Genomic DNA, 25,820 nt, shown 5'->3' on the forward strand with positions numbered 1-25,820 from the left:
GAAGATGAACAGAGAAAGTTTGAATGTAAAGAAATTAAATATAACAGGGGAGTAATGAGGGATTGGCTGGTAAGAACTAAAGAGAGCTTGGAAGATTAAGAACCGCAGATAGAAGGAGCAGCTTTTCCCCTTGGTGCTGAGATAGAGTGCCAAAGGAAGAGGCTCCTACCCACCTATCCTCAGGGCTGAAAGCTCTGGCTCTTGGAAACGGCACCACTGTGTCTCACTGAGTGGCCGAGAATTTGCTGTGGTGTGGCACCAGACGAACTTGCACGGTGTTTGTACTCACATGTGCTGGGGAGACTTCACATTATAGAACCATTTGAAGGAGTCTCTGGGGCAGGCTACTGGCCGCTGAGTACTTTCACATGCTAGGCATTTCAGGAGCGTGCTGAGGGGACGCACCCTCTCTCCTATGGTGTCTCCCCAGGACCCTGTACTGACCATGCTGCCTGCCCACTGCCTTTACTAAATGGCTCCAGACAGTTGTGATTTCACACCCAAAGTTTCTTACTTGAAACAGCATTTTACTCCTTGCTAATCTAATTGAGTGCGTATTAATCGGCTGCCCTGGGCACACATTTGATTGGGTAAGACCTAAAGAAGGCTCTGTTTACAGTGAGTCCATTCGTATGAGTTATAAAACTCTCTTGGATATTCCTTTCCAGTCCATCTTTGTCTAGCAGCTGTCTTGCCTAGAGCGTTCAACTAGCTGAGAGGCTCTAGGTAACAAGGTCATTACCTTTAGATTGTTATGTGCAACTTAATACGAAAAAAACAAAACTGGTCTTACCCTTCTGGGGAAAAGCAGAAGTCTCCTTAAGAGGGTTTTGAGTACCTTAAAATGCCCAAAGTTTCCTTCTAGGCTACTAGGACCTAGAGTATGTAAACATGAGTCTGATTCCAAACACATGATATTTACAGAAAGCTTTCCTTATAATAGCAAAAAAAAAGTACACTTTTTTTAGCCCTAAGTATTGAGAGCCATTAGGATAGAATTATGTGAGGAAGGGCCAGGCATGGTGGCTTGCACCTGTAATCCCAGCACTTTTGGAAGCCAAAGCAGGAGGATCACTTGAACCCAGAAGTTTAGGCTCACCGGGAACTTAACTTTTTCTACAAAAAGTAGAAAAAGTTAGCAGGGTATGGTGGCATGCACCTGTAGTCCAGTTACTCTTGGGGGCTGAGGTGGAAGGATTGCTTGAACCTGGGAAGTTGAGGCTGCAGTGAAGCAAGCATGATAGTGCCACTGCATTCCAGCCAGGGCAACAGTGAGACCCTGACTCAAAAAAAAAAAAGGAATTATGTGAGAAAGGTTTGGGGAAAATGTGATTCATTATCACAACCTCACCAATTTCTTTCAATAATTGCCACTGATTATTGACCAATTTCATGCGTAAATTCAGATTTTGTCTTGACTTCGTAGTCATATTTGCTTGTGACAGAACATCTTAATGTTTGGAAAAGTTGGTTGTTTTGTTTTGTGCCGTAACTCTAGATCTGCATTGTCCAACACCGTAGCCACTAGCCACATGTGACTGTTGAACATTTGAAATGTGGCCAGTCCAAATCGAGTTGTATTGTTAGTGTGAAAGACACGTAGGATTTTGAAAACCTAATGCACAAAAGATGTAAAATACCTCATTAATAACTTAGATGATGAAATACTATTTTAGATACATTGAGTTAATAAAATTTATAAATTGATAGCACCTTATTTAACATGGATTCTAGAAAATTTTAAATTACACAATCAGGTCATTTTATAGTTCTCTTTAACAGCACTATTCTAGATCTTTATTATTGAATAATGCCTCCATCTTTTGGTAGATAATGGAAATGCACTAAAAAAAGCAGTACTTTTTCAAATATTAATTGTATGAAAAATTGAGTAGAGTGGTGTGAGTTTCATTTATTCATATGAAATGTTGTTTTTGAAGACTAATCGCCTTTGAAGTTATAATTATATCACAGGACAAAAAGGTGTAATTAGCAATGGAGTAAACAAATTAGCCAAAGATAAAAATACTCCTAGGAGTTTTGTGTTATATATGGAGCAAGAGCCCTACTTGTAAAGCCAGTGACAATTCAGCCCCGAACTCCTTGGCGCAAGCAATTCTCCCACCTCAGCCTCTTCAATAGCTAGGACTACAGGTTCAAGCCACAGTACCTGGCTACGTTCTACTTTTTTTTTTTTTTTTTTTAACAGAGTGTGGAGCTTGCTGTGTTGCCCAGCTGGTCTCAAACTCCTGGGCACAAGTAGTCCTCTTGCCTTGGCCTCCCGAAGTGCTGGAATTACAGACAACCATTATGCCAGTCTTTTCTTAAATATTAAATTCTTACATATGTTGCGTAGATCAATACATAGTCAACATTTATATTTGATCAAACTATATGAAATTGTTAACATTCAGCTGTTTGAACTAAATAATTCTCATTTCATTTAGTTCAACCCAGTATTATATCTTTTTCCCCAATTACTTGCATGTAGTTTATGTAATCACTTTTGTTGATATACTGTGGTTTCATTGAGTCTTACTTTAAAAGACTTTTACTGATTATATGAATGTTTAAACTTTGTTAGGACTTGAGTTCATCTGAAACCAGTTTATTTTTGCATTGTTATACATAGGGATCTGATTTTTCTACGTTTGTGGACAGTTGTCCGAACACTATTTGTTAAATGTTATGTTTCTTCTCCAACAGTTTTGGAATACTGCTTCCATAATAAACTTTGCTATTGTAGACATATTTCTTAATTTTCAATTTTACTACATTAATCTGTTTAGTTTTTTTTTTATGGTAATGCTATTGTAGTTTTAATTACTAGGTTTTTGTAATATTTTGGTAACAGCAGGTTGTCACTGTTTTTGAAGTTGTGTTGCCTCTTACATTGTTCTCTTACAGATGATTTCCAGAATTATTCTTATGCTCTTGATTTTTTATTTTAATGACATATAGTCACCGGAGCAGAGATGAAGAGAGAATTTCTAAACCTGGGGCTGTCTCAACTCCTGTAAAGCATGCCGATGATCACACACCTAAAATAGTAGAAGAAGTTACAGTTGAAAGAAATGAGAAACAAACACCTTCTCTTCCAGGTAAGCATAACAAAACACTAAGTTCAAGAAACATTTGCAATTAGGATAAAGTAGTAGTTAGGGTTTGCAGAAGATTTTAAACATGCAGTTACTATTATTCCCATCTGTGCATTTTTCTGCATATGACTTCCAGCATTTTTCTTACGAGTAATATGTTGGTACAAATCAGTAGACTTTCATGAATGTTTTACTTTCTAGATAGAAAATATTTACCGTTAACAACTTCTTGCAATTAATAAAGTTGTTTTCCCAACACTGCTGTTTAAAGAGAAACATGAGATTGGCTTCAAAAATTTAAAAACTAAAGTTATTTTGCTTTTTTTGAAAGTATTTTCATTAACATTTTATTGAGTATACCTTTATTTATTCATTCTCTTTGGGTTTTTTAGAGACAGAGTCTCACACTCTCACCCACCTGGTGTGATCAGCTCACTGTAACTCAAACCTCCTGGGCTCTAGCTGTGTTTCCACCTGATCTCCCTACTATAGGTGTGCGCCGCCACACCTGGCTGTTTTGGGCTTTCTGGTCTTTTTTTTTTTTTTTTTTTTTTCGGAGAGATGGAGTGTTGCTCAGGTTCGTCTCTAACTCCTGGCCTCAAACAGTCCTCCCACCTTGTCTTCCTAGAGTGTTGGGATTAGAGGTGCAGGCCACTGTATCCAACCCAAGCATCCTGTTAAAGCTGCCTGTGAAGACAAAACGTAAGAACCTACAGGGTTCTAAGATCCGTTGCCTGGAATGCCTGGAGATTTTGTTTCTGATGTCTCACGTCCTTTTCTCAGATTTTCTGTCTTGCTCTGCTTACTGAGTGGTTATTTAAAAACAAATTTTATCATAATGAGGAAAGTTAGCTACTTTGGCAGTCTTAAATATAGGGATTCTCTCTTCTCATATCTATTTTTTGTTACTTGTCCCTAGAGAACAGATTTTTCAAATTCTGATTGTTGGAATTACGGAAAACACAGGTGACCATGTAACATACCTACTTGTTATAAAGACTTCAGAATTTATTACTATAAAATGTACTTTGTAATATATATGGTAGATACCTTCGTGTTCAGGTTCTCTGCACTTTATGATTCATATATATAGAGAAAGAGTGAGAGAGAAAGTCTTTTTATTTGGCTATTTCACTGGTTGCTTACATTATTCCATGTTTTTCTAAAGTGAGACACAATTAATTTTTTTTTTTTAGAACCAAAGCCTGTGTATGCTCAAGTTGGGCAACCAGATGTGGATTTACCTGTCAGTCCATCTGATGGTGTCCTACCTAATTCAACTCACGAAGATGGGATTCTTCGGTAATACAGTTTTAAAGTTGTGTTGTTTTCTTTGTTCATTTTTAAGCATTGTTGTAAATATGGTTTACAATCAAATTCCTACTCTTTACCAATGTGATTGTAAACCATATTTCATATTCTTTTTAAGATAGTACATACCACCTAATACTATGATTAGGTTTTTTTTTTTAACATTCTGTTACTTACGTATGATAGTTAGAAATTAGAGAACAAAAGGAACTTTTTAGATGCTTTCTTTCTCACCATTGTCTCCTGCCTAGTTGTTAAGTTAGAAATTAGAAAAACAAAAAAAGTTTCTATTCAGACATCAGAATTTCCACAGTTTTCTAATGGGGCATTAAAAAAAAATGTTTCTCAGTCTCGGTACTAGTGGCATTTTGGGCCAGTTGTTTATTGTGAGGGACTGTTCTATGCATTGTGGCATGTTTACATTAACAACTCAAAAGTAAGTTTTTGCTATCTTACACCTTTCATTACTTTATATTTTATACTTGGTAGAATTGAGATGTAAATTTCGTAAACAAATTTCAAACCATCTTGTTCATCAAATTGGTTTTTTGTTTGGTTAGTTTCTTTTAACAGGGTCTTGCTCTGTTGCCCAGGCTGGAGTACAGTGGTGCTATCTCGGCTCACTGCAACCTCTGCCTCTCAGGCTCAAGTGATTCTCCCACCTCAGCCTTGCGAGTAGCTGGGACTAAAGGCGCATGCCACACCAGCCAATTTTTGTATTTTTAATAGAGACAGGGTTTCTCCATGTTGCCAGACTGGTCTCAAACTCCTGGGCTCAAGCAATCCACCTACCTCAGCCTCCCAAAGTGCTTTACAGATATGAGCCACCACAACCGGCCCAAATTAGTTCTTTATTGCCACTGGTAAAAGGGCCATGATGTGAATAATTGAAAATTGGAACATTTCCTCAAGTGGGTTAGATCTAGACCCCCAATCTCATTTGTTTTCATTGCTAAAGAAAATTGGGTTATTATCTTAGACCCAGCTAGTTAGAGAGAAATAGTTTCTGAAAGGGATGAGGCTTTCACAGGTTTAAAATTATACAATTTTAATATTAGGTAATTGATAATTAAATTTTTATAAATTGTGAAGGCATAATCCCCTTTTTGCTTTCTCGGGAATTGGTTGAAAACTTTTATGTCTTTAAGGTTTACGAAAGTGTAATGTTAAGATTCCAGAGACCTCCTTCCCTGGGAGAACAAATACCAAAGAGGATTTGAGGACATAGGCAGGATTAGTAGCTGCACCAGGAAAGGTTTGGTTTTTCATGTAAAGCCAAATGGATTTGATGCAGAAGTTAGTGAGTCTGTTTTGCTATTGCAAGTAGTTAATATAATGCAGGCAGGACAAAGTATAAAATGTCAGTCCTCTAAGGTCATGACACTGTGTGTGAGATTGCGCCTGAAAGTCTTCTAACAGTGGTTTTCAAAATTCAGATTTTACTAAAGGGTGGAGACTGTGCTCAACTGTTTTTGCTGCTTGAAGCACATTAGATTGGTCAGGGTTAGAAGAGGATTTCCAAAGACCTGGAGTCTTTTGGTTTTTTGTTTGTTGGTTTTTTAAAGAGAGAGGGCCTCACTGTCATCAAGGCTGGAAGTATTATGGTGTGATCATTGTTCACTGTAACCTCAAACTCCTAGGCTCAAGGAATCCTCCCACCTCAGCCTTCTGAGGAGCTAGGACTACAAGAACAAGCTACGAAACACAACTAAATTTTTTTTTTTTTTTTCCTAATAGAGACAGGGTCTCGTTTTAATCAGCCTGGTCACAAACTCCTGGACTCAAGCATTCCTCCTGCCTCAGCCTCCCAAAGTGCTGGGATTATAGGCTTGAGCTACCATACCCAGCTGAGACCTGGAGTCTTACGGACTTTGAGGAAATGTTTAAAAGAGCTTTAAGTACAGTGGATTTAGGAGAGGAGGCTATGAGAATGCTTTTGACCTGGTTGGGAAACTAGAGTACCACTACAACTGAGGGGCTTGGACCATTTGTAGGAAAGCTGGTAAATAGTTTCATGAAGGGATCAAGGATGCCACCAGCCAGTGAGCTACCTCATCTGATTCTCAGCCTCTTACTTTTATGACTAGCTGATCTTAGTTCCAGGTAGGTAACCCAATCAGGAGTGAATAGTAAGTTCTGAAAGTGAAGGTGGTCTTTAGTTGGCTTAAAAAGACTAGAAATCTCTTCTCCCTCAACACATTCATTCATTTGACTTGTATTTTTTTTTGTTATCTGTTAGTTTCTATTATATAATGAAATAAGAGTATAGAGATTTTTTTTTCTACACTTCTTGTTAGAATAGGCAAAGTAGTATATCTTCTTGACTAGGAGTGTGAGAGTACTTATGAATACCTAGATGGGAAATATAGAGGGTAATTTGTAATTACTGTACAATCTGTTTCTGTTCAGTCAGTTCTTTTTTTCTTTTTCTTTTTTTTTTTTTTAAAGATGGGGTTTCACCATGTTGGTCAGGCTGGTCTTGAACTCCCAACCTCAGGTGATCCACCCGCCTTGGCCTCCAAAGTGCTTGGATTACAGGCATGAGCCACCACGCCCGGCCCAGTCAGTTCTTATAAGGCATCCTTTAGCATTTGTTTTAAGGAGTGTCACAGGTTTCAGCACTACACTGATGCTAGAGGTGGGTGTTTACTCATTAATTTTTTTTCCATTCAGAGGACTAGAAAGGGACAGAGATTGGATGTGGAGCTAATGTAGAAGGGCTGAAAGAGTATATGATTTGTATGGTAAGACTCAGAGGGGCAGCAGAGTAATTGAACTACTCTGTGAACTACTGAAAGAGTCCACCAACTGCAAATTTTTTTAAAAATCACTATCTGTTGCATGTAGAAATCACAATGCTTGGAACCTCATTTTGACTCCATCGTGTCAGGAAAATTAGCCAGTTTATACTTCAATTTCTACCTTTATTTTAAAAAATTAGACTTTTCAGTTATTTAATAGAAATGATACGTGAAATGGGGTGGAAAAAAATGGAAGTTTTTTTCGCCATTGGAAATATACCATGTATTCCCAAGACTCCTTGAGAGTTGAGAAAGCATTGTTTTACAAAGTAATTTAGTTATGTAAAATAGTACCGTATACTAAATTTGAATATTCCAAAATGTTAATCAGAACATAGTTTTATTAAATCTGGTTTTAATTCTAATACTAAATTGTATTTAGTAAGTTAGTGGTATGTGGGAAGTTTTAGAAATGATGGCTCTTTATTTAATTCTGAAAATAGTTTTCACTGTAGTAGTTTGCTATAACGTTTTAAGCTCTTCTTAACTGTTTCAAATGAAATATCTGTTTTAACAGGCCCAGCATGAAATTGGTAAAATTCAGAAAAGGAGATAGTGTGGGTTTGCGGCTGGCTGGTGGAAATGATGTCGGAATATTTGTAGCTGGCGTTCTAGAAGATAGCCCTGCAGCCAAGGAAGGCTTAGAGGAAGGTGATCAAATTCTCAGGGTACGTCAGTATTGCAACTTCTGTGGGTTAGAAAGTACTTGGATTACCAGAAAAAGGCATCAAACACAACAAGCTTACTATTGTAATTAGATGGTAATCTGTATGCAGCCTCTGTTGAGCCAATTAAACTTTCACAGTCAAAATCCATCAGGTCTAGCTTACTCTGGACTTCTCACTTCCCATTCTTGTATTTTGCTCGTTTACTGCTGTATTATGTGTTGGTAAAGAAGGTGACATTTCATTTCCATCACTGGTATTCATAGAAATACAAGTAAGCGACTCTTACATCCTGATTATAATAGCTACCAGGTAGTCTTTGGAAGTTCAACTAAACATTCAGATTGGCAAGACTGCCATCCATGGCCCACAGCTTGCCAGCAAGCAACATCCAGTGCTCGTCTCCCATGTGAGTCATCTTGAAGCAGGCCACACAACTTCTGGGACCTTCTTAACCCCAGATAATGGCTCAGGCACAGGGAGATGGAATTCACATCAAGGGCAAATGTGTAAGCTGCCCTGGCTTTTAAACTTCATACTCCACAAGAGACAGGATCAGTTACAAAAATCAGGAAAGCACAGGTTAGATACAGTCTATTAATGGAGCCTATCTATAGAGCCCTCCCTCCCTTCCCCATAAACAGCGTCACCTAGTGACATAGTGCCATCTTTTAATCTGTATCCTATTTTTTTTTTTTTTTTGGAGACAAAAGTCTCACACCTGTTGCCCAGGGTGAAGTGCAATGGCGTGATCTCTGCTTACTGCAACCTCTGCCTCCTGGGTTCAAGTGACTCTCCTCCTTCAGCCTCCCGAGTAGCTGGGATTACAGGCATGCACCACCACACCCAGCTAATTTTTGTATTAGTAGAGTGGGGGTTTCACCATGTTAGCCAGGCTGGTCTCGAACCCCTGACCTGAGTCGATCCACCCGCCTCGGCCTCCCAAATTGTTGGAATTACAGGCATGAGCCACTGCTCCCAGCCTCTTTCTAAAATAACCACACCTCCATTTGATTTAATAGATTAAACCATATTCCATTTTAATCAGAAGATACTGTTCGTTATTGAGCTCCTGCATTTTTTCTGCCTTTCCACCTCACAGTGTCTTTGCCATGCCTCTCTATTCTGGTCTCTCTCTGTATTCAGTCTCCCTCTTGCCATCGTTGTGAATTCAGCCTCCTGTCTGCTCCAGAATCTTGCAGCTTTGTTCACTTTCTTTTTCTCTGTTCTCTGGTTCTTCATCTGTCTTCCAGTCTCTTACTGGTTCTATTTTGCTGTTAAACTTGTTGAAGGATGTGGTTGAGGCCCTTGCCTGTTTTCTTTTCAGTCATTGTAGTCACAGTTTTACAGTCTGGCCTCCACCGTTAACCACTACCGAAGCTTAGTTTTCAGTAACCCATCATTGAGCCTCAACCCGCATTTTCCTTTATTTTTTTAGCAGTGTTTTGACTGTCTTCATCTTTTTTGAAGTACTTTCTTCCTGAGATTCCATAATATACCATTCTGGTACTCTGATTTTTTTTTTTTTTTTTATTCTTTTCCTGCCTTCTTTACTGATGCCATTAAAACTTGAGGAATGTTGGTAACTCTGCTTCTCTTGTTACACAGTCTCTTTCTTGCGTTTGGTTGCTTAAGTGAGCAGTTCACAATCAAAATCTTTTCACTCTGAATAATTTCCTGAGCCCTGTCAGCCTGCCACTTGTGGCCATTTTCTCATTGAACCCTCCTCCTTTTCATTTCGAACTTAACATGTCAAAAAGTCAAGGCATCATCATGACTTCAGACTTACTTCCATCTGATATTGTATCTTGATTCTTTCTGACGATGTTTACATTGTTGTCAATCAAGTTATATCAAAAACTTTTAAATGCAACATGTATGATAACGTTCACTATACCAAGGAAATCAAAGAGACCTATTTTCTTACCCACCTCTTAATCCTATTTTGAAGTAATTATGGATGTTTGTTTTTTTTTTTTTTTCTTGAGACAGTGACTCTGTCACCCAGGCTGGAATGCAGTGGTGTGATCACTGCTCACTGCAGCCTTAAACACCTGGGCTCAAACGATCCTCCCCTCAGCCTCCTGAGTAGCTAGGAGACCTCAGGCATGCACCACCATGCCTGGCAAATTTTTTTTATTTTTTCTAGAGACAGAGTTTCACCATGTAGCCCAGGCTGGTCTCAAACTCCTGGGTTCAAGCAATCTACCTACCTTGGTCCCCCAGAGTACTGGGATTACAGGCATGAGCCACCACACCTGACTAAAAAGTGTTTCATAGTAGTTTGGTTTGGTTTTGTTTCATAAAAGTAAGTGGTGCATGTCCGTTGTTTTGGTTTCTGTTTGTGCTGTTGTTTCTTTTTTAATCTGGAAAACTTCCAAAAGGTGGAAAGAAGGAAACCTGTCTGTAATCCTGCACACAGTCACTGGTAACATTTTGGTAAGTTATCATTTTGGCATTAGGAGCTTCTAATAAAAGTAAATATTAACTTGGCAAACACGGAGCCTGCATTGCACAGATGCCATTACAGGGATGCCACAGTACAGACTGTCTTTTTAATCCTATTTTCTTTTGATTTTTTTTTTTTTCAGCGACTTGTAAAAAGTTACCTTTTTTCATCTAAATTGGTTAAATTTTACAACAGATGATCTTCAATGTCAGGTTACACTGTGAATATTTAAATAAATGTATACCTTCAACACACTTTATTTACTTTGTTTCTGGTTTTTAAAAATTAGAGTGTATTATTTTCTACAAAGTAAGATTTTTTTCCTCTTAAAGATGTGATATTTTCTGCTGGGTGCAGTGGCTCACGTCTGTAATCCCAGCAGTTTGGAGGGCCGAGGCAGGCGGATGACCTGAGGTCAGGAGTTCAAGACCAGCCTGGCCAGCATGGTGAAGCCCTGTCTCTACTAAAAATACAAAAATTAACCTGGAGTGGTGACAGGCATCTGTAGTCCCAGCTACTTGGGAGGCTGAGGTAGGGGAATCACTTGAACCTAGGAAGTGGTTGTTGTAGTGAACCAAGATCACACCATTGTACTCCAGCCTGGGCGACAGAGCGAGACTCCATCTCAAAAAAAAAAAAAAAAAGATGTGATATTTTCAAATTAGGTAGACTAAGAATATCTGTGTCCTGTGTGTATTATTTTCATATTCTTAGATAAGAATGATTTATGAAATCTTATTTTAATAGGTAAACAATGTAGATTTTACAAATATCATAAGAGAAGAAGCCGTCCTTTTCCTGCTTGACCTCCCTAAAGGAGAAGAAGTGACCATATTGGCTCAGAAGAAGAAGGATGGTGAGATGCTGTCAGAAAATGGAGGAGATAAACTCGTAGTTTGAGGACTTACAAAGAGATTTTTTCCATTTTAAAAAAATAAGTCACTCAAATTTGAGTGATGAATGAATTCATTAATCTCAAAGAAACTTAATTTTACATATTCTAAGTCATTTAGGTGCACATGATTTCAGATGATTTTCATTAGCAGAGCACACTAATAGGACTAACCTTTATAATATTCTAATTTAAATAAAATGCCATTCAACCCTTTACAGGTGATAGAAAATTTTGATTTCTTGGCCATTAGAACAATACAAAAGTATGTATCAGCAGCTTTTAAATTTTGTACTGATACTTCTAAGCAGTACACTCATGTTTATTAGCATTGATTGAAGAGAAAACCCCATTTTGTCTGTGATAAAGTAGATTCATTTTTCACTTAGAGTTGGGTTTCTCAGCCTTGACAGTGTTGACATTTTGGACCAAATACTGTTTTAGGAGCTGTCCTTTGTATGGTAGGATGTTCAGGAGCATTCCTAGTCTCTGCCCACTAGAATAAGATGCCATTTGCACACACCCCCTACCCTTTCAGTACACAGATGCAACAGCCAAAACTGTGTCCAGATATTGGCAAATGTCCTCTTGGATGATAAGGGATAAAATTACCCTCAGTTGAGAACTGCCGATTTAAATATGGAAATGGCCATAATGTTTGCAAATAAGTCAGGTGATAGAAATAGAAAACAAGCGTGTGTCTTTGGACAAGTTACTTGATGTATCTCCTGTATCAGTTTCCTCATCTGCAAAATGGAGGTACTAAGAGTTCCAATTCTTATAGTAATGGTGATGAATACATGAAATAAAATACTTAATACATTACCTGGCACATAGTAAGAATTTGTTGGATACTATTATTATCATAGCATCTTTACATAATGTGATTGTTATGCCACAAAATATTGATAATGTGTTCATTTTTATCCCTTTTAGTTTATCGTCGCATTGTAGAATCAGATGTTGGAGATTCTTTCTATATTAGAACCCATTTTGAATATGAAAAGGAATCTCCCTATGGACTCAGTTTTAACAAAGGAGAGGTGTTTCGTGTTGTGGATACCTTGTACAATGGAAAACTGGGCTCTTGGCTTGCTATTCGAATTGGCAAAAATCATAAGGAGGTAGAACGAGGCATCATCCCTAATAAGAACAGGTATGAATGCTTGGATACTTGTCATAGAATGAATTAAGTAAATTATAGATTATTTCAGTCCCACTGGGAAATCTTGGTAATGTAAAGAGTTCTTTTTCATTGTATTCACCATATCTATAACTGACTTAGTTTTACAAATTACTCTGTGTTAAAACCGTTAAGAGTTATACTACATGCAAACTTCTATCTAATACTGTACATTTCATTGTGGGTTTTTTTTCATTTTGTCTTTTAAATGCCCTTATTTTAATTTTCTCCTTTCTTGTGTAGAGCTGAGCAGCTAGCCAGTGTACAGTATACACTTCCAAAAACAGCAGGGGGAGACCGTGCTGACTTCTGGAGATTCCGAGGTCTTCGCAGCTCCAAGAGAAATCTTAGAAAAAGCAGAGAGGATTTGTCCGCTCAGCCCGTTCAAACAAAGTTTCCAGCTTATGAAAGAGTGGTTCTTCGAGAAGGTAGTTTATTTTCTACAGACTAACTTAATACCCTTTAAAGTCAATATGTTTAAGAAAGAAAAGATATAAAGTATGCTGTTTTTTGTTTGAATTTCTTTCCAGCTGGATTTCTGAGGCCTGTAACCATTTTTGGACCAATAGCTGATGTTGCCAGAGAAAAGCTGGCAAGAGAAGAACCAGATATTTATCAGATTGCAAGTAAGTAGCCTTAAGACTAACTTAAAATGAGGTTGGGAATGTTTCTTTACCAGTTACACCTCTAAAGTGAGTCTAATTCACTCAGTAAACTTTCTGTCAGTGGAAAATTAGCATTTTGTCCCATTCTTTTAATTTGGTGGAAAACTCCAGTGTGTGTGTATGCAAATGGGGTCTCACTATGTTGTCCAGGCTGAACTTGAACTCCTGGGCTCAAGTGATCTCTGTCCTTGGCTTCCTTAAGAGCTGGGATTGCAGATGTGAGCCACTGCACCCAGTGTTGTTTTATTTGTAAACTGTTTGTAATCATAGAAGTGCCATTTTGTGTTTGGAAAAGTTGGAAAATTAATTTTTACATACATTATCACCACCCTAAATTTTATTCCATTGTATTTTCTTACATTCTTTTTTTTTTTTTTTTCTACCCTTTTAAGCATATTTTGGCCAAGTTTTATTTATACTGTTTAGAAAAGTTTATATCCTGTTTTCCTTTTTCATAGGTAATGGCATATTTTCATTTTATTATCCTGCAATCTGCGGTTCAGTTAGCCTTTTTTATATCATTTGTTTCAAATTTATAGTTTATTATTACAAAAGATATAGAAATCTGTTCATATTTTGTTTGCTTGTTTATGCCCTGCTTTGTTTCCCAAAGTATTTAAATCTTTAAGAATATAGCTGTTCACATAATTATGATGAAATGTTTCTGCTTTCCAGAGAGTTGTGCTGGGGATTTTGTTGTTCCCACTGGCACTATATAAGACCCTCAGTAACATTTTTAAACTGCATAGTGTTAATTTAAAGAATCAGAACATTACCTTTTCTTAATATATTGCTTTTCATTTGGTTGATAATGAAGTTGAATGAGGATATTTATTTAATGAAAATCAGAAGATTTGCAGACAAATGATTTGAGTAAAATTTAAGCAAGTTAGAAAATGTTCATTTTCTTAGTTTTTTCAGAAGTGTCTTTTTTATGGTCATTATGTGTAGATGACATTTCACCTGAAGAAGTTGGTGGTGACCCTTACCCATAACCAAATTTGGATTTTTAGATTTGGGAAAAGGAAGTATAATGACTTACAAAGCCCTGCCTTAAAGGGTGATAGATAGGTTTAATCAGGTTTACTCCACAAGGGATTCAGGTTGCTTAGTTATGTATCTTCTTTGAATCTAATGAGTCTTTTGAGTTGAGGAATTAGTAGCATTTTTTTTTCCAGCCAAAATTCCCAGTTGATCTTTCTTCTTAATTCTCCCATGTTCACCAGATTTGCACTTCTGCCCTGCTTGCCCATGGTGCTTTGTCTTCTGATTGTCCGATTCTCTAAAATCATTTACCTTGTCCCTCAGTGTGATTTATCTTTCCAGATCTCTACCTTTGTCTGATCTCTGAAACACCAAAGCTCTTCCTTTTCCTTTCAAACTTTCCCCCTGACTAGAGTCACAAACTTGCTGTGCTCTGAGATAGTTGGTTGGAAACCAGCCCCAGCTGCATTTGGCATATTATACACCAAGATGAAGCCATAGGCTATTTCACAGCTACAGATGAACAGCTCCCTGCCCCCGAGTTCCCCTTCTGCTGGTGTAACTAAGGTGTCTAACCCAGAACTTCCTAAGCAATCTGCTTTAGCACCGTTACTGATGGTTGATGGACATGCCGAGGTGTTGATCTTTTCAGCCAGTAGTAGCTGGGCAGAGCTTGGCAAAGGAGCAACCTCCTCAGTTTATCTCAGTGTGCCATACAAATAATATTTTCTCTGGATGGCACAGTATGAAAAAGGGAAGTAGTGCCATGTTGAGCCATATCAGAGCCCCAGGCAAAAGAAAAAAATGTGCATTCCTATATATTTTTTCTTCTTTAATGGCTAAGTTTTTTCCGGAACATTGAAGTAGTTGGGAAAATAGTGGCGGGGGGGGGGAGTATGGATATTAAAACTCACTTTAAGTACTGCATGTGTAAGACAGTTCCCACAAACCAAGTATTATCCAGCCCAGCATATCATTGATGTCCAGCAATTGAGAAACTCTGATCTAACCAATGAAAATTTGTTGTTTTATGTTTGTCCTGACATCATGAATAGAAAGTGAACCACGAGATGCTGGAACTGACCAACGTAGCTCTGGCATTATTCGCCTCCATACAATAAAGCAGATCATAGATCAAGTAAGTTATTAAAACTTGACCTATTTTATTGTTATTGTGGTTTTGAGTGGGATGGGATTGGTTAATTCGAAAGTAGAAGGTAGTTTTTCTAAGACTATTATTGACATACTATAAGAAAATAAAGCCCTTACTGAAAAACATCATAATAATTGCTTTCAAGGGAATAGTTACAGTAGGCATGAGAAGATGATCTTTCATTACCACAAAACAAGTATATGATGTTTAGATGTTATTATCAGACTGCTTATATATTACATCAGTACAATTCAAGTTGTAGTTTGATATTTACATTAATAAGGAATGTCAGAAATATTAAATTCTTAAACTTATTTTCACTCTAACTGAACACGGATAATACTATCAGTTTGCGGTGTTAAGGCTAAGTCTTAAAAGTGAGCTTCAAAAAAAAAAAAGCTTCATAGGTTTTTTAGAAATTTGGCTAGAAATAGTATTGAATTAACTTCATTTACAGTTTTTTAATATGTGCTCCTGAGACATTAAAGAGTACTATTAAAGATCTGTTACCACTTAAATACATTACAGACTTTTCACTGTTTCTGAATGTGATGATGATTCTTTTTTTTTGAGATAGGGTCTTGCTTTGTCACCCAGGCTGGACTGCAGTAGCGTGATCTCGGCTCAGTGTAGCCTCCACCTCTCAGGTTCAAGTGATTCTTGTGCCCCAGCCTCCTAAGTAGCTGGGATTACAGGCGTATGCCACCATGCCTGCCTAGCTTTTGTATTTTTAGTAGAGACAAGGTTTCTCCATAATGGCCAGGCTGGTCTCAAATTCCTGGACTCAAGTGATTCACCCACCTCGACCTTCCATAGTGCTAGGATTATAGGGGTGCACCACTGCACCCAGCTGAATGTGGTGATTCTTAATTAATGATGTCTTATGCCTTTGTTTTTCCTTTGTTTCTAGGACAAACATGCTTTATTAGATGTAACACCAAATGCAGTTGATCGTCTTAACTATGCCCAGTGGTATCCAATTGTTGTATTTCTCAACCCTGATTCTAAGCAAGGAGTAAAAACAATGAGAATGAGATTATGTCCAGAATCTCGGAAAAGTGCCAGGAAGTTATATGAGCGATCTCATAAACTTCGTAAAAATAATCACCATCTTTTTACGAGTGAGTATGTTAATAAAGGCCTTCTTTCAGCTTATGTGTCTGGGTAACATTATGTAGGCCAAAGTGTTGTGGTGTTCAAATACTAAAACTTAAAAAAGGCCTTTTCATGGAAAGCTTCCTGTTGTGCTAACAGCTGCTGTTTGGGTAAAAGAAAATATACAGTTGCAAAATAGAAATTTCAAATGTTTACCTCCTCAGATACCATCTTTCAGTAATGATGACTTAGCTGTAAGTAGGTTTGAATTTATTCTTCTGACTTTTGGCAGTGCTGTAACCATAAAACTACATTGTTATTTTCAGCTACAATTAACTTAAATTCAATGAATGATGGTTGGTATGGTGCACTAAAAGAAGCAATTCAACAGCAGCAAAACCAGCTAGTATGGGTTTCTGAAGGAAAGGTAAGACATTTCCTATTACTTTTGTGACCTGTTCAATAAATTATGTAACTAATCCGATGCCAACATATTGGAGAAATTTGGGGAAAGTTAACTTGTAGGTTTTTATAATTTGTGTGTAGATGTTATGAAAGTTGTTTTTGATGGTAACAGAATTCTTAAATTTTCTAACCTATTGAATTACCACTACAGAATGATTCTCTCTTAATGAATCTCAAATTATAATGAAGAGCAGGTTAAGTTCTGATGCTGTCCCTATCTGGCTGTGAATGACAACTTTGAGCCTGGCTTCAGTTTCCTCCTCTGAAAATGAGGAGATTTGGATGGCCTAGTTGAGCATCTCCCAAAGTGCTGTCCTCAGCACACTCAATTCAGGACTTGCTCTGAGAGAGAAGGCGAACAGTGGGTGGGAAATAAACCCTAGATCCCTTCAGGAGTGTCCTGGTAGCCACTGACATTTAAAGGCTCTGAGACATCTTTAAAGTTAAAAAGCCTACTTTATATGCGCATTTCTTCACATTTTTTTTCACTCCGCACCTGTTAACATTCTTACAACATACTGGGAGATATTGAACAAAGCAATAGATATCCTTCCTGGCTTTGAATTTTGGTTTTCTATATTTCCAAATGGCCACCTTTAAAATAACTACTTTCTGTTGTCAGTCTTTCTGGTTATTTAGCAATCTTTGATGGGAAAGTCTGTTTATTTTGTCTGGAGAGTTAATCATTTCCTCAGAGTACACCACTGAAGGAAGCTTTTTTTCTTTTTTTTTTTTTTTTCTTCTTTTTTTTTTTTCTTCATGTTTTTTTACCTTCTTCAGATCCATACAGTAAGTTTTGGTTATGAGGGAAGATTGAGAGTATCTCTGGTTTTTATTTTGTTCTTTGTACTTCCTTGTTGGTTTGGTTTTTGTTGTGTTTTGCCCCTGCATGGTTCTGCCTTCCTCTGCCTGGCTGTGGCTACAGATGCTCTGAGAACGCATGCTGCATGCTTAGGACCCCCCATGTCCCTTACCCAGACATAAACAGCCTCTGCAAGGAGAGCTGTTAACACTGAGAGGCAGTGTCTGTTGTTCTCAGCTATAGTAATGTGTCAGAGCTGTGCTTTTTCTCATTGTGAACCAGTGTGGGGGATGGACCATGCATATGAGACTCTTAAGACCACTCTGAATAACATGTCAGCCGGAACTTGATAGGAAATCAAGGTGGCAACAAACCATACCACTTTACAGGAACACACTATTACCAATTTCTACTTTTGCAGCACTTGATGAAGGGATTGTAGTCTTCTTCATACTAATTTTCTATAACAACACAATTCTGTTAACATCCTTTGTCAGGTACAATGCTAGTAGCTTGCACTAGTGAATTGTTAAATTGAAATTAGCCTATAAATGTTTTCCCAAAATGCGCAAAGTATACATGTGTACTACCTGAGAGGGTTTTTTTAAATTGACAAATCTTAATTTTCTGTAATTTTTTTTAGTGATATTCTAGTGTGCTTTCTTTACTTGGTTTTAAAATAAAGTTCCAACTTTCTAGCTTTTTATGTAAGGAAAAATAGGTCATTTATTATCAGGCTAGACATGCATTTTGTAAGCCAGAAAAGGTTGTTAACAACTTAAAGCTTATCTTCCTGCCCCTTTCTCTTCAAGTATATTTTATAGAATAGATTCTTAAACTAAAACCACTTCATTTCACATTGACTTTCCTGATCCAACTACTTGAGCCTAATTGCTAGGAAGAGTTCCTTTTTGCAAGATCTGACATAGTCTTATATGTCCCCTGCTAAACCAAGAAAAGTCATCCTGAGGCTTTCTTAACATGTTTACTAGTTTAAAGCAACCCATGGTTCTTGCTCATATCTGTATTTCAAACCACCTGCAAAATCTAAGTGAATTGATGAGTTCCAAGTTATTCTTGCCCAGACTTCCAATATTTCCCTGACTGACTACTGGATTATAGTATTCAGAACCCTGGCAAGTTAGAGTAGATAGCAGGAAGACTTTTCTTCTACAACAGCTGTTACCAAGTTGAGAAGCCATGGAGTCTTACTCAGAGGGATTGTGCTCTAACAGGATAGATCCTTGGATTCCCACTCTCCCCAGCCTGGCAGATACTCTCTTGAAAACTGGTGGGCCTGACACACTCTAGTCTTTCTTATCAGGAAGGCAGTACTCAAGGTCCCGCTCTTAGAGAGCCAAGCATGGGACTATGTGGAAAGCTCCATTCACGCAGCTTGACTCCCACGACAATGCTTTGGGCATAGCAGACCTGTAGAACCACACAAAACCTGCTAGTTAATAGCAGTATATCTTCCTGGAGGACAAGAGTTTTATGTTTGTCCTAAGTCCATACTGAAGTGGAAGAAATAATTTCTGATTTCTTGATTCCAGATCTTTTACCTCTCATGACTAACTGAGCATAGTGTCTAGGCAGTGTCTTCAGGGAGTGTTCTTTTTAATCCAGGTACTAATGGCACATTAGTGTCCAGTGATAACCTGTTGATTGTAACTCTGTAGCTTCCTTTCCCTCAAATACTTCTCACTTTCTTTCTGATCTACTCAGAAGGTCATCAACATACACTATTAGGAACAGTTCTTAATTACTTAGAAAAGCATCACTGTATTTCTGCCTCTCCATTCATTGGATACTGCTTCTATTAAAAATAAAGAATTTCTTCTTAATGTAGCAACCATTATGTAGGTGATGATATTTCATTGTGTTTCATAACAGCTTTAAGGGCCAAATGTCAAATGTTTAAAAGATTGTGTTAGTCTACTCTTGCACTGCTGTAAATAACTACCTGAGACTGGTTAATTTATAAAGAAAAGAGGTTAAATTGGCTCACAATTCTGTGGCCTGTACAGGCTCCTGCTTCTGGGGAGGCCTCAGGAAACTTATAATCATGGCTGATGGTGAAGGGGAAGCAAGCACATCTTACATGGTTGAAGCAGGAGGAAGAGCGAGAAGTGGGGGAGTGCTACACACTTTTAAACAGATCTTGGGAGAACTCTATCACAAGATAGCCCAAGGGGGATGGTGCTAAACCATTAGAAACTGTCCCCGTGATCCAGTCACCTCCTACCAGGCCCCACTCCACACTGGGGATTACAATTCAACTTGAGTTTTGGGTGGGGACACAGATCCAAACCATATCATCTGTCCCTGGTCCCTCCCAAATTTTATGTCCTTCTCATATTGCAAAATAGAATGATGCCTTCTCAATAGTGCCCCAGAGTCTTAACTCATTTCAACATTAACTCAAAAGTTCAAAGTCTCATCCAAGACAAGGCTAGTTCCTTCTACCTAGGAGCGTATAGAATAAAAAACAAGTTAGTTACTTCCAAGATACAAAGGGGATATAGGCATTGGATAAATACTCCCTTTTCAAAAGGGATAAATCTGGCAAAACAAAGGGGCTCCAGGCCCCATGCAATTCCAAAACTAAGCAGGTTAGTCATTAAATCTTAATGCTCCAAAATAATCTCCTTTGACTCCATGGCTCATGCCCATGCTACACTGATGCAAGGGGTGGTCTTCCAAGGCCTGGGCAGCTCTGCCCTGTAGCTATGTAGGGTACAGGCCCCGCAGCTGCTTTCATGGACTGGCATTGAATCCCTGTGGCTTTTCCAGGTGTGTGATGCAAGCTGTTGGTGGACCCACCTTTCTGGGGTCTGGAAAACAGTGGCCCTCTTCTCACAGCTCCACTAGGCAGTGCGCCTGTGGGGACTCCCGGTGGGGGCTCCAACCCCATATTTCCCCTCCACACTGCCCTAGAGGGTCTCCATGAGGGCCCCACTTGTACAGCAGACTTCTGTCTGGACATCCAGGCATTTCTATACATCCTCTGAAATCTAAGTGGAGGCTCCCAAGCCTCACCTGTCTCCCTCTGTGCACCCACAGGCTTAATACCATGTGGAAGCTGCCAAGGCTTAGAGCTTGCACCCTCTGAACAACAGCTTGAGCTGTAACCTGGCCTCCTTTGGCCATGTCTGGAGCTGGAACAGCCATGATGCAGGATGCCATGTCCTGAGGCTGCACAGAGCAGCAGGGCCAGGGCCCAGCTCATGAAACCGTTTTTCCCTCCTAGGCCTCCAGGCTTGTGATGGGAGGAGCTGCCACAAAGGTGTCTGAAATGCTTTGGAGACATTTTCCCCCATTGTCTTGGCTGTTAACATTCTATTCCTTGTTACTTGGCAAGTTTCTTCAGCCAGCTTGAATTCCTCCCCAGAAAATGGTTTTTATTTTCTACCACATTACCAGGTTGCAAAGTTTCCAAACTTTTATGCTCTGCTTCCCTTTTAAATATAAGTTCCAGTTTCAGATAATCTCTTTGCGCACACATGTGAGCATGTGCTGTTAGAAGCAGCCAGGTTGAATCTTGAATGCTTTGCTGTTTAGGAATTTCCTCCAGATGCCCTAAATAATCACTCAAGTTCAAAGTTCCACAGATCACTATAGCAGGGGCACAACGCTGCCAGTCTTCTGAAACATAGCAAGCATGTGTGACAGTAAGTTCTTCAACTCCATCTGAGACCTCCACAGCCTGGACTTCATTGTCCATATCACTATCAGCATTTTGGTCAAAACCATTCAACAAGTCTTTAGGAAATTACAAACTTTTCCTCATTTTTCTGTGTTCTTGTGAGCCCTCCAGACTGTTGACAACTTCTGCCCATTACCCAGTTCCAAAGCTGCTTCCACATTTTTCAGATATCTTCGTAACAGTGCCTTACTTCTGTGGTACCAATTGACTGTATTAGTTCGTTTCCACAGTGTGATAAAGAACCACCTGAGACTGGTTAATTTATAAAGAAAAGGGGTTTAATTGGCTCACAGTTCTGTGTGCTGTACAGGCTCCTGCTTCTGGGGAGGCCTCATGAAAGTTACAATCATGGCAGAAGGTGAAGGGAAGCAAGCACATCTTACATGACTGGAGTGGGAGGAAGAGAGTGGGAGAAGTACACGCTTTTAAATCTACAGACCTTTGGAGAATTCCGTCACAAGGCAGTGTGAAGGGGACGGTGCTAAACGATTAGAAACCACCCCCGTGATTCAGTCACTTCCCACCAGGCCCCTCACCCAGCACTGGAGATTACAATTCAACATGAGATTTGGGTGGGAACACAAATCCAAACCATATCACTTGTTTTCTAAACATAATATATTAGTTCTTGTTCAACTTTTGAACCGTTGGGTTTATTTCATAGTTATTCTCATGTGCTATTCTGTCAGTGTGTCCTTGTTTCTGTGAGCTTAGTTTGGTAACAGTCTCCCTCTTCACCTTGCTTAAAAGGGCTGGAGAGCTAGTTAGTAGGTTTTATGAATCTGAGCAGTGTCAGAGTTTCTTCGTCGTCTTCCAGGGCTGAGCCCTGGAGTCTCACTTTGTCCGGCTGACCAGCCACTGTTCCTTCATCCATGCCCTTCAGATCTCAAGGGATGCTCTGTATGTCTGCGTGTGTGCTTGTACAATCTTCTTGACTTTTCCTTACCAGAAGTTTCAAGAAGTAGATGTGGCTTCTCCAGAGAAAGATATCCTTTTCAATCTCCCTTGTACAATGAAGGCCCTCTCTTAAAGAACTACTGAATAAAATTTGTAATTTACTTTTATTTGACCCAGGCGGACGGTGCTACAAGTGATGACCTTGATTTGCATGATGATCGTCTGTCCTACCTGTCAGCCCCAGGTAGTGAATACTCAATGTATAGCACGGACAGTAGACACACTTCTGACTATGAAGACACAGACACAGAAGGCGGGGCCTACACTGATCAAGAACTAGATGAAACTCTTAATGATGAGGTTGGGACTCCACCGGAGTCTGCCATTACACGGTCCTCTGAGCCTGTAAGAGAGGACTCCTCTGGAATGCATCATGAAAACCAAACATATCCTCCTTACTCACCACAAGCGCAGCCACAACCAATTCATAGAATAGACTCCCCTGGATTTAAGCCAGCCTCTCAACAGGTAAGAAGCAAGCATTCAACGTTTTGTAGATAGAGGTGCATTATTAAATTTTAGAATGTGGTGACTGAGTTTAAAAATATATATGTTGTCCTTTCTCCAGATTAAGAATTAATCTTCAGTTTCAATTTGAGAGTACCAAGGACTTAATTCTAAATTTTGTGTGTTTGTCTTACACAGCAATGTACTGGATTTTTTTCCAAAAAGTTTAGGACATGAGGTCATAGTTTTGTTATTCAGCACACTTAAAATGTATGTCTACCAATCACTATAAATTGAAGTGGGAAGTCAGTAAACAGAAACACTATATTTAAAATATTTTAAACACTTCACAGAAAGCAGAAGCTTCATCTCCAGTCCCTTACCTTTCGCCTGAAACAAACCCAGCATCATCAACCTCTGCTGTTAATCATAATGTAAATTTAACTAATGTCAGACTGGAGGAGCCCACCCCAGCTCCTTCCACCTCTTACTCACCACAAGCTGATTCTTTAAGAACACCAAGTACTGAGGCAGCTCACATAATGCTAAGAGATCAAGAAGCATCATTGTCGTCGCATGTAGATCCAACAAAGGTACCTGTGCTGCAGTGTTGTACTAATTTGTTGCTCTCCATCAATCTGGCACATGATCATTTTTGCTTTGCCCTTTAAGTGTTCCTTTTGCTTTTTTACTGCAGGCTTGTACACTGTAATGCTTTCAAATCAATCAAATCATTTCAGTTTTGTAGTTTGCATGGCTTCCAGTGGTATACTGATTATTTGAAAATAGGCCTTTTAATTGAGATTTGTGCTTATTATGTTTATTATTTTTATTTTTGGCTTTCAGTATCTTCCAGAATTCCTTAATATATAATTGAGACCCATCATAAACATACTTATGTTAATACAAATTATGATGCTCATAAATTTTCTTTACGATTTTTCAGTGTCAAAATGAAGTATAATCATTAGTGCATTAGTTTTCTACTAAATTTAATATTTATCTTTAACTCACTGTTTATTTAGTACATGCTGAAACGTAATATCCCCTACCTGCGTTATAAGTTTTGAGCTTTCACTTAAACCAGCTTTTTCCACTAATCTTGTCTATCCTGATAATAAATGGTAAAACATACCATTATCACATATTAAATCATAGTTTAATATGTAATCATAGTCTAATAAAATAGACTAGAATTAAAAACAAGACTGTCCTTAAATGTGAATTTTTTACACAGGCGTATAGAAAGGATCCATATCCTGAGGAAATGATGCGGCAGAACCATGTTTTCAAACAGCCAGCCGTTGGTCACCCAGGGCACAGGCCAGACAAAGAGCCTAATGTGACCTATGAACCCCAACTCCCATACGTAGAGAAACAAGCCAGCAGAGACCTTGAGCAGCCCACATACAGATACGAGTCTTCAAGCTATACGGACCAGTTTTCTCGAAACTATGACCATCGTCTGCGATACGAAGATCGTGTCCCCATGTATGAAGAACAGTGGTCATATTATGATGACAAACAGCCCTACCCATCTCGGCCAGCTTTTGATAATCAGCATTCTCGAGACCTTGACTCCAGACAGCATCCCGAAGAGTCCTCAGAACGAGGGTACTTTCCACGTTTTGAAGAGCCAGCCCCTCTGTCCTATGATAGCAGACCGCGTTATGAACAGGCCCCTAGAGCATCTGCCCTGCGGCACGAAGAGCAGCCAGCTGCTGGGTATGACACGCATGGTAGACACAGACAAGAAGCCCAGCCCTACCCTTTGGCAGGGCCCAAACCCACAGAGCCCAAGCAGTATTTTGAGCAATACTCACGCAGTTACGACCAAGTACCACCCCAAGGATTTGCCTCTAGAGCAGGTCATTTTGAGCCTCTCCATGGTGCTGCAGCTGTCCCTCCGCTGATACCTTCATCTCAGCATAAGCCAGAAGCTCTGCCTTCAAATACCAAACCACTGCCTCCACCCCCAGCTCTAACTGAAGAAGAAGAAGATCCAGCAATGAAGCCACAGTCTGTGCTCACCAGAGTGAAGATGTTTGAAAACAAAAGATCTGCATCCTTAGAGACCAAGAAGGATGTAAATGACACTGCCGGTTTTAAGGTACACTTAGTGAACACTCATTTAAAAGGCTTCTTTGCTCTTCCCTCCCCCATTTACATGACGTCTGTTCAGTAGTTATCTGTTCCTTAGGCATATTTGTCTTTTTTTTTTTTTAAACAGCCTCCAGAAGTAGCATCTAAACCTCAAGGTGCTCCCATCATTGGTCCCAAACCCACTTCTCAGAATCAATTCAGTGAACATGACAAAACTCTGTACAGGTGAGTGCACTTTGTGCTCTTTGCGGCATAGAACTGAGTGGGAATTTAACCCTCTCTAACGTGAATTTACTTAAGGACTTGCTTTCTTCCTCAGTTGCTTTCTGTGCCTTCTAGAACTTTAGACCATATAGAGTTATTTGCTCATATGCAAATCATTGAGATCCTGGGCTGAAGTTCTCAAAAATCCCTTTGAAAGTTCTTCAAGTCTGTCATTGACTGTTCTTGACATTGGTATATGTACTTCTCAAGATGTTCTTCACTGTTTTGGTTACATTCCCCTTTCTCTTTGTAATAACTGCTTTTACCCTGCTGTCCCCCTAATCATATAATCATTTAGGTTATTAAATTGTGTTAAAGGACTTAAGAGCCAGAGGGGGCTGCCTTTTGAGTTTGCTTTGTGAGGACATGGGATTCGAAATACCTATTTTAACTGTTGGACTGCTCAGTTAGATCTTGAATAATCACAGCAGTTAGTGATTATTGACCTTTTGGTCAAGATAAGACTTACATATTCCACTTCCTTCATAACATTAATATCTAAAAAGTTGTTCCATTTGTCATTCATTATCTGTTAGGATCCCAGAACCTCAGAAACCTCAAGTGAAGCCACCTGAAGATATTGTTCGGTCAAATCATTATGACCCTGAAGAAGATGAAGAATATTATCGAAAACAGCTCTCATACTTTGACAGAAGAAGTTTTGAAAATAAGCCTCCTGCACACATTGCTGCCAGCCATCTCTCTGAGCCTGCAAAGCCAGCTCATTCTCAGAATCAATCAAATTTTTCTAGTTTTTCTTCAAAGTAAGTCATTTCACCT

At 38.9% G+C, this 25,820-nt stretch overlaps 1 protein-coding gene across 12 annotated transcripts in view; it reads left to right on the top strand.

Moving 5' to 3' along the window:
• Nucleotides 1-25,820, top strand: part of TJP1 (tight junction protein 1) — a 237,820-nt gene that overhangs the window by 196,015 nt on the left and 15,985 nt on the right. For 9 of the 12 annotated variants that reach the window (XM_017518967.2, XM_017518974.2, XM_017518986.2 and 6 more), the window contains 15 exons: nt 2,962-3,101; nt 4,295-4,400; nt 7,728-7,878; nt 11,072-11,180; nt 12,153-12,372; nt 12,643-12,827; nt 12,930-13,025; nt 15,104-15,186; nt 16,112-16,322; nt 16,623-16,723; nt 22,344-22,694; nt 23,027-23,266; nt 23,911-24,783; nt 24,904-25,001; nt 25,577-25,804. In XM_017518967.2, the coding sequence (XP_017374456.2) occupies nt 2,962-3,101; nt 4,295-4,400; nt 7,728-7,878; nt 11,072-11,180; nt 12,153-12,372; nt 12,643-12,827; nt 12,930-13,025; nt 15,104-15,186; nt 16,112-16,322; nt 16,623-16,723; nt 22,344-22,694; nt 23,027-23,266; nt 23,911-24,783; nt 24,904-25,001; nt 25,577-25,804 (3,192 nt within the window). The remainder of the gene's footprint in view (nt 1-2,961; nt 3,102-4,294; nt 4,401-7,727; nt 7,879-11,071; nt 11,181-12,152; nt 12,373-12,642; nt 12,828-12,929; nt 13,026-15,103; nt 15,187-16,111; nt 16,323-16,622; nt 16,724-22,343; nt 22,695-23,026; nt 23,267-23,910; nt 24,784-24,903; nt 25,002-25,576; nt 25,805-25,820) is intronic. The other 3 variants (XM_017519001.2, XM_017519013.2, XM_017519009.2) reach the window with 1 other exon arrangement.

This window comes from Cebus imitator, unplaced genomic scaffold (assembly GCF_001604975.1).
Source record: "Cebus imitator isolate Cc_AM_T3 unplaced genomic scaffold, Cebus_imitator-1.0 Scaffold19, whole genome shotgun sequence".
NCBI lineage: Eukaryota > Metazoa > Chordata > Mammalia > Primates > Cebidae > Cebus > Cebus imitator.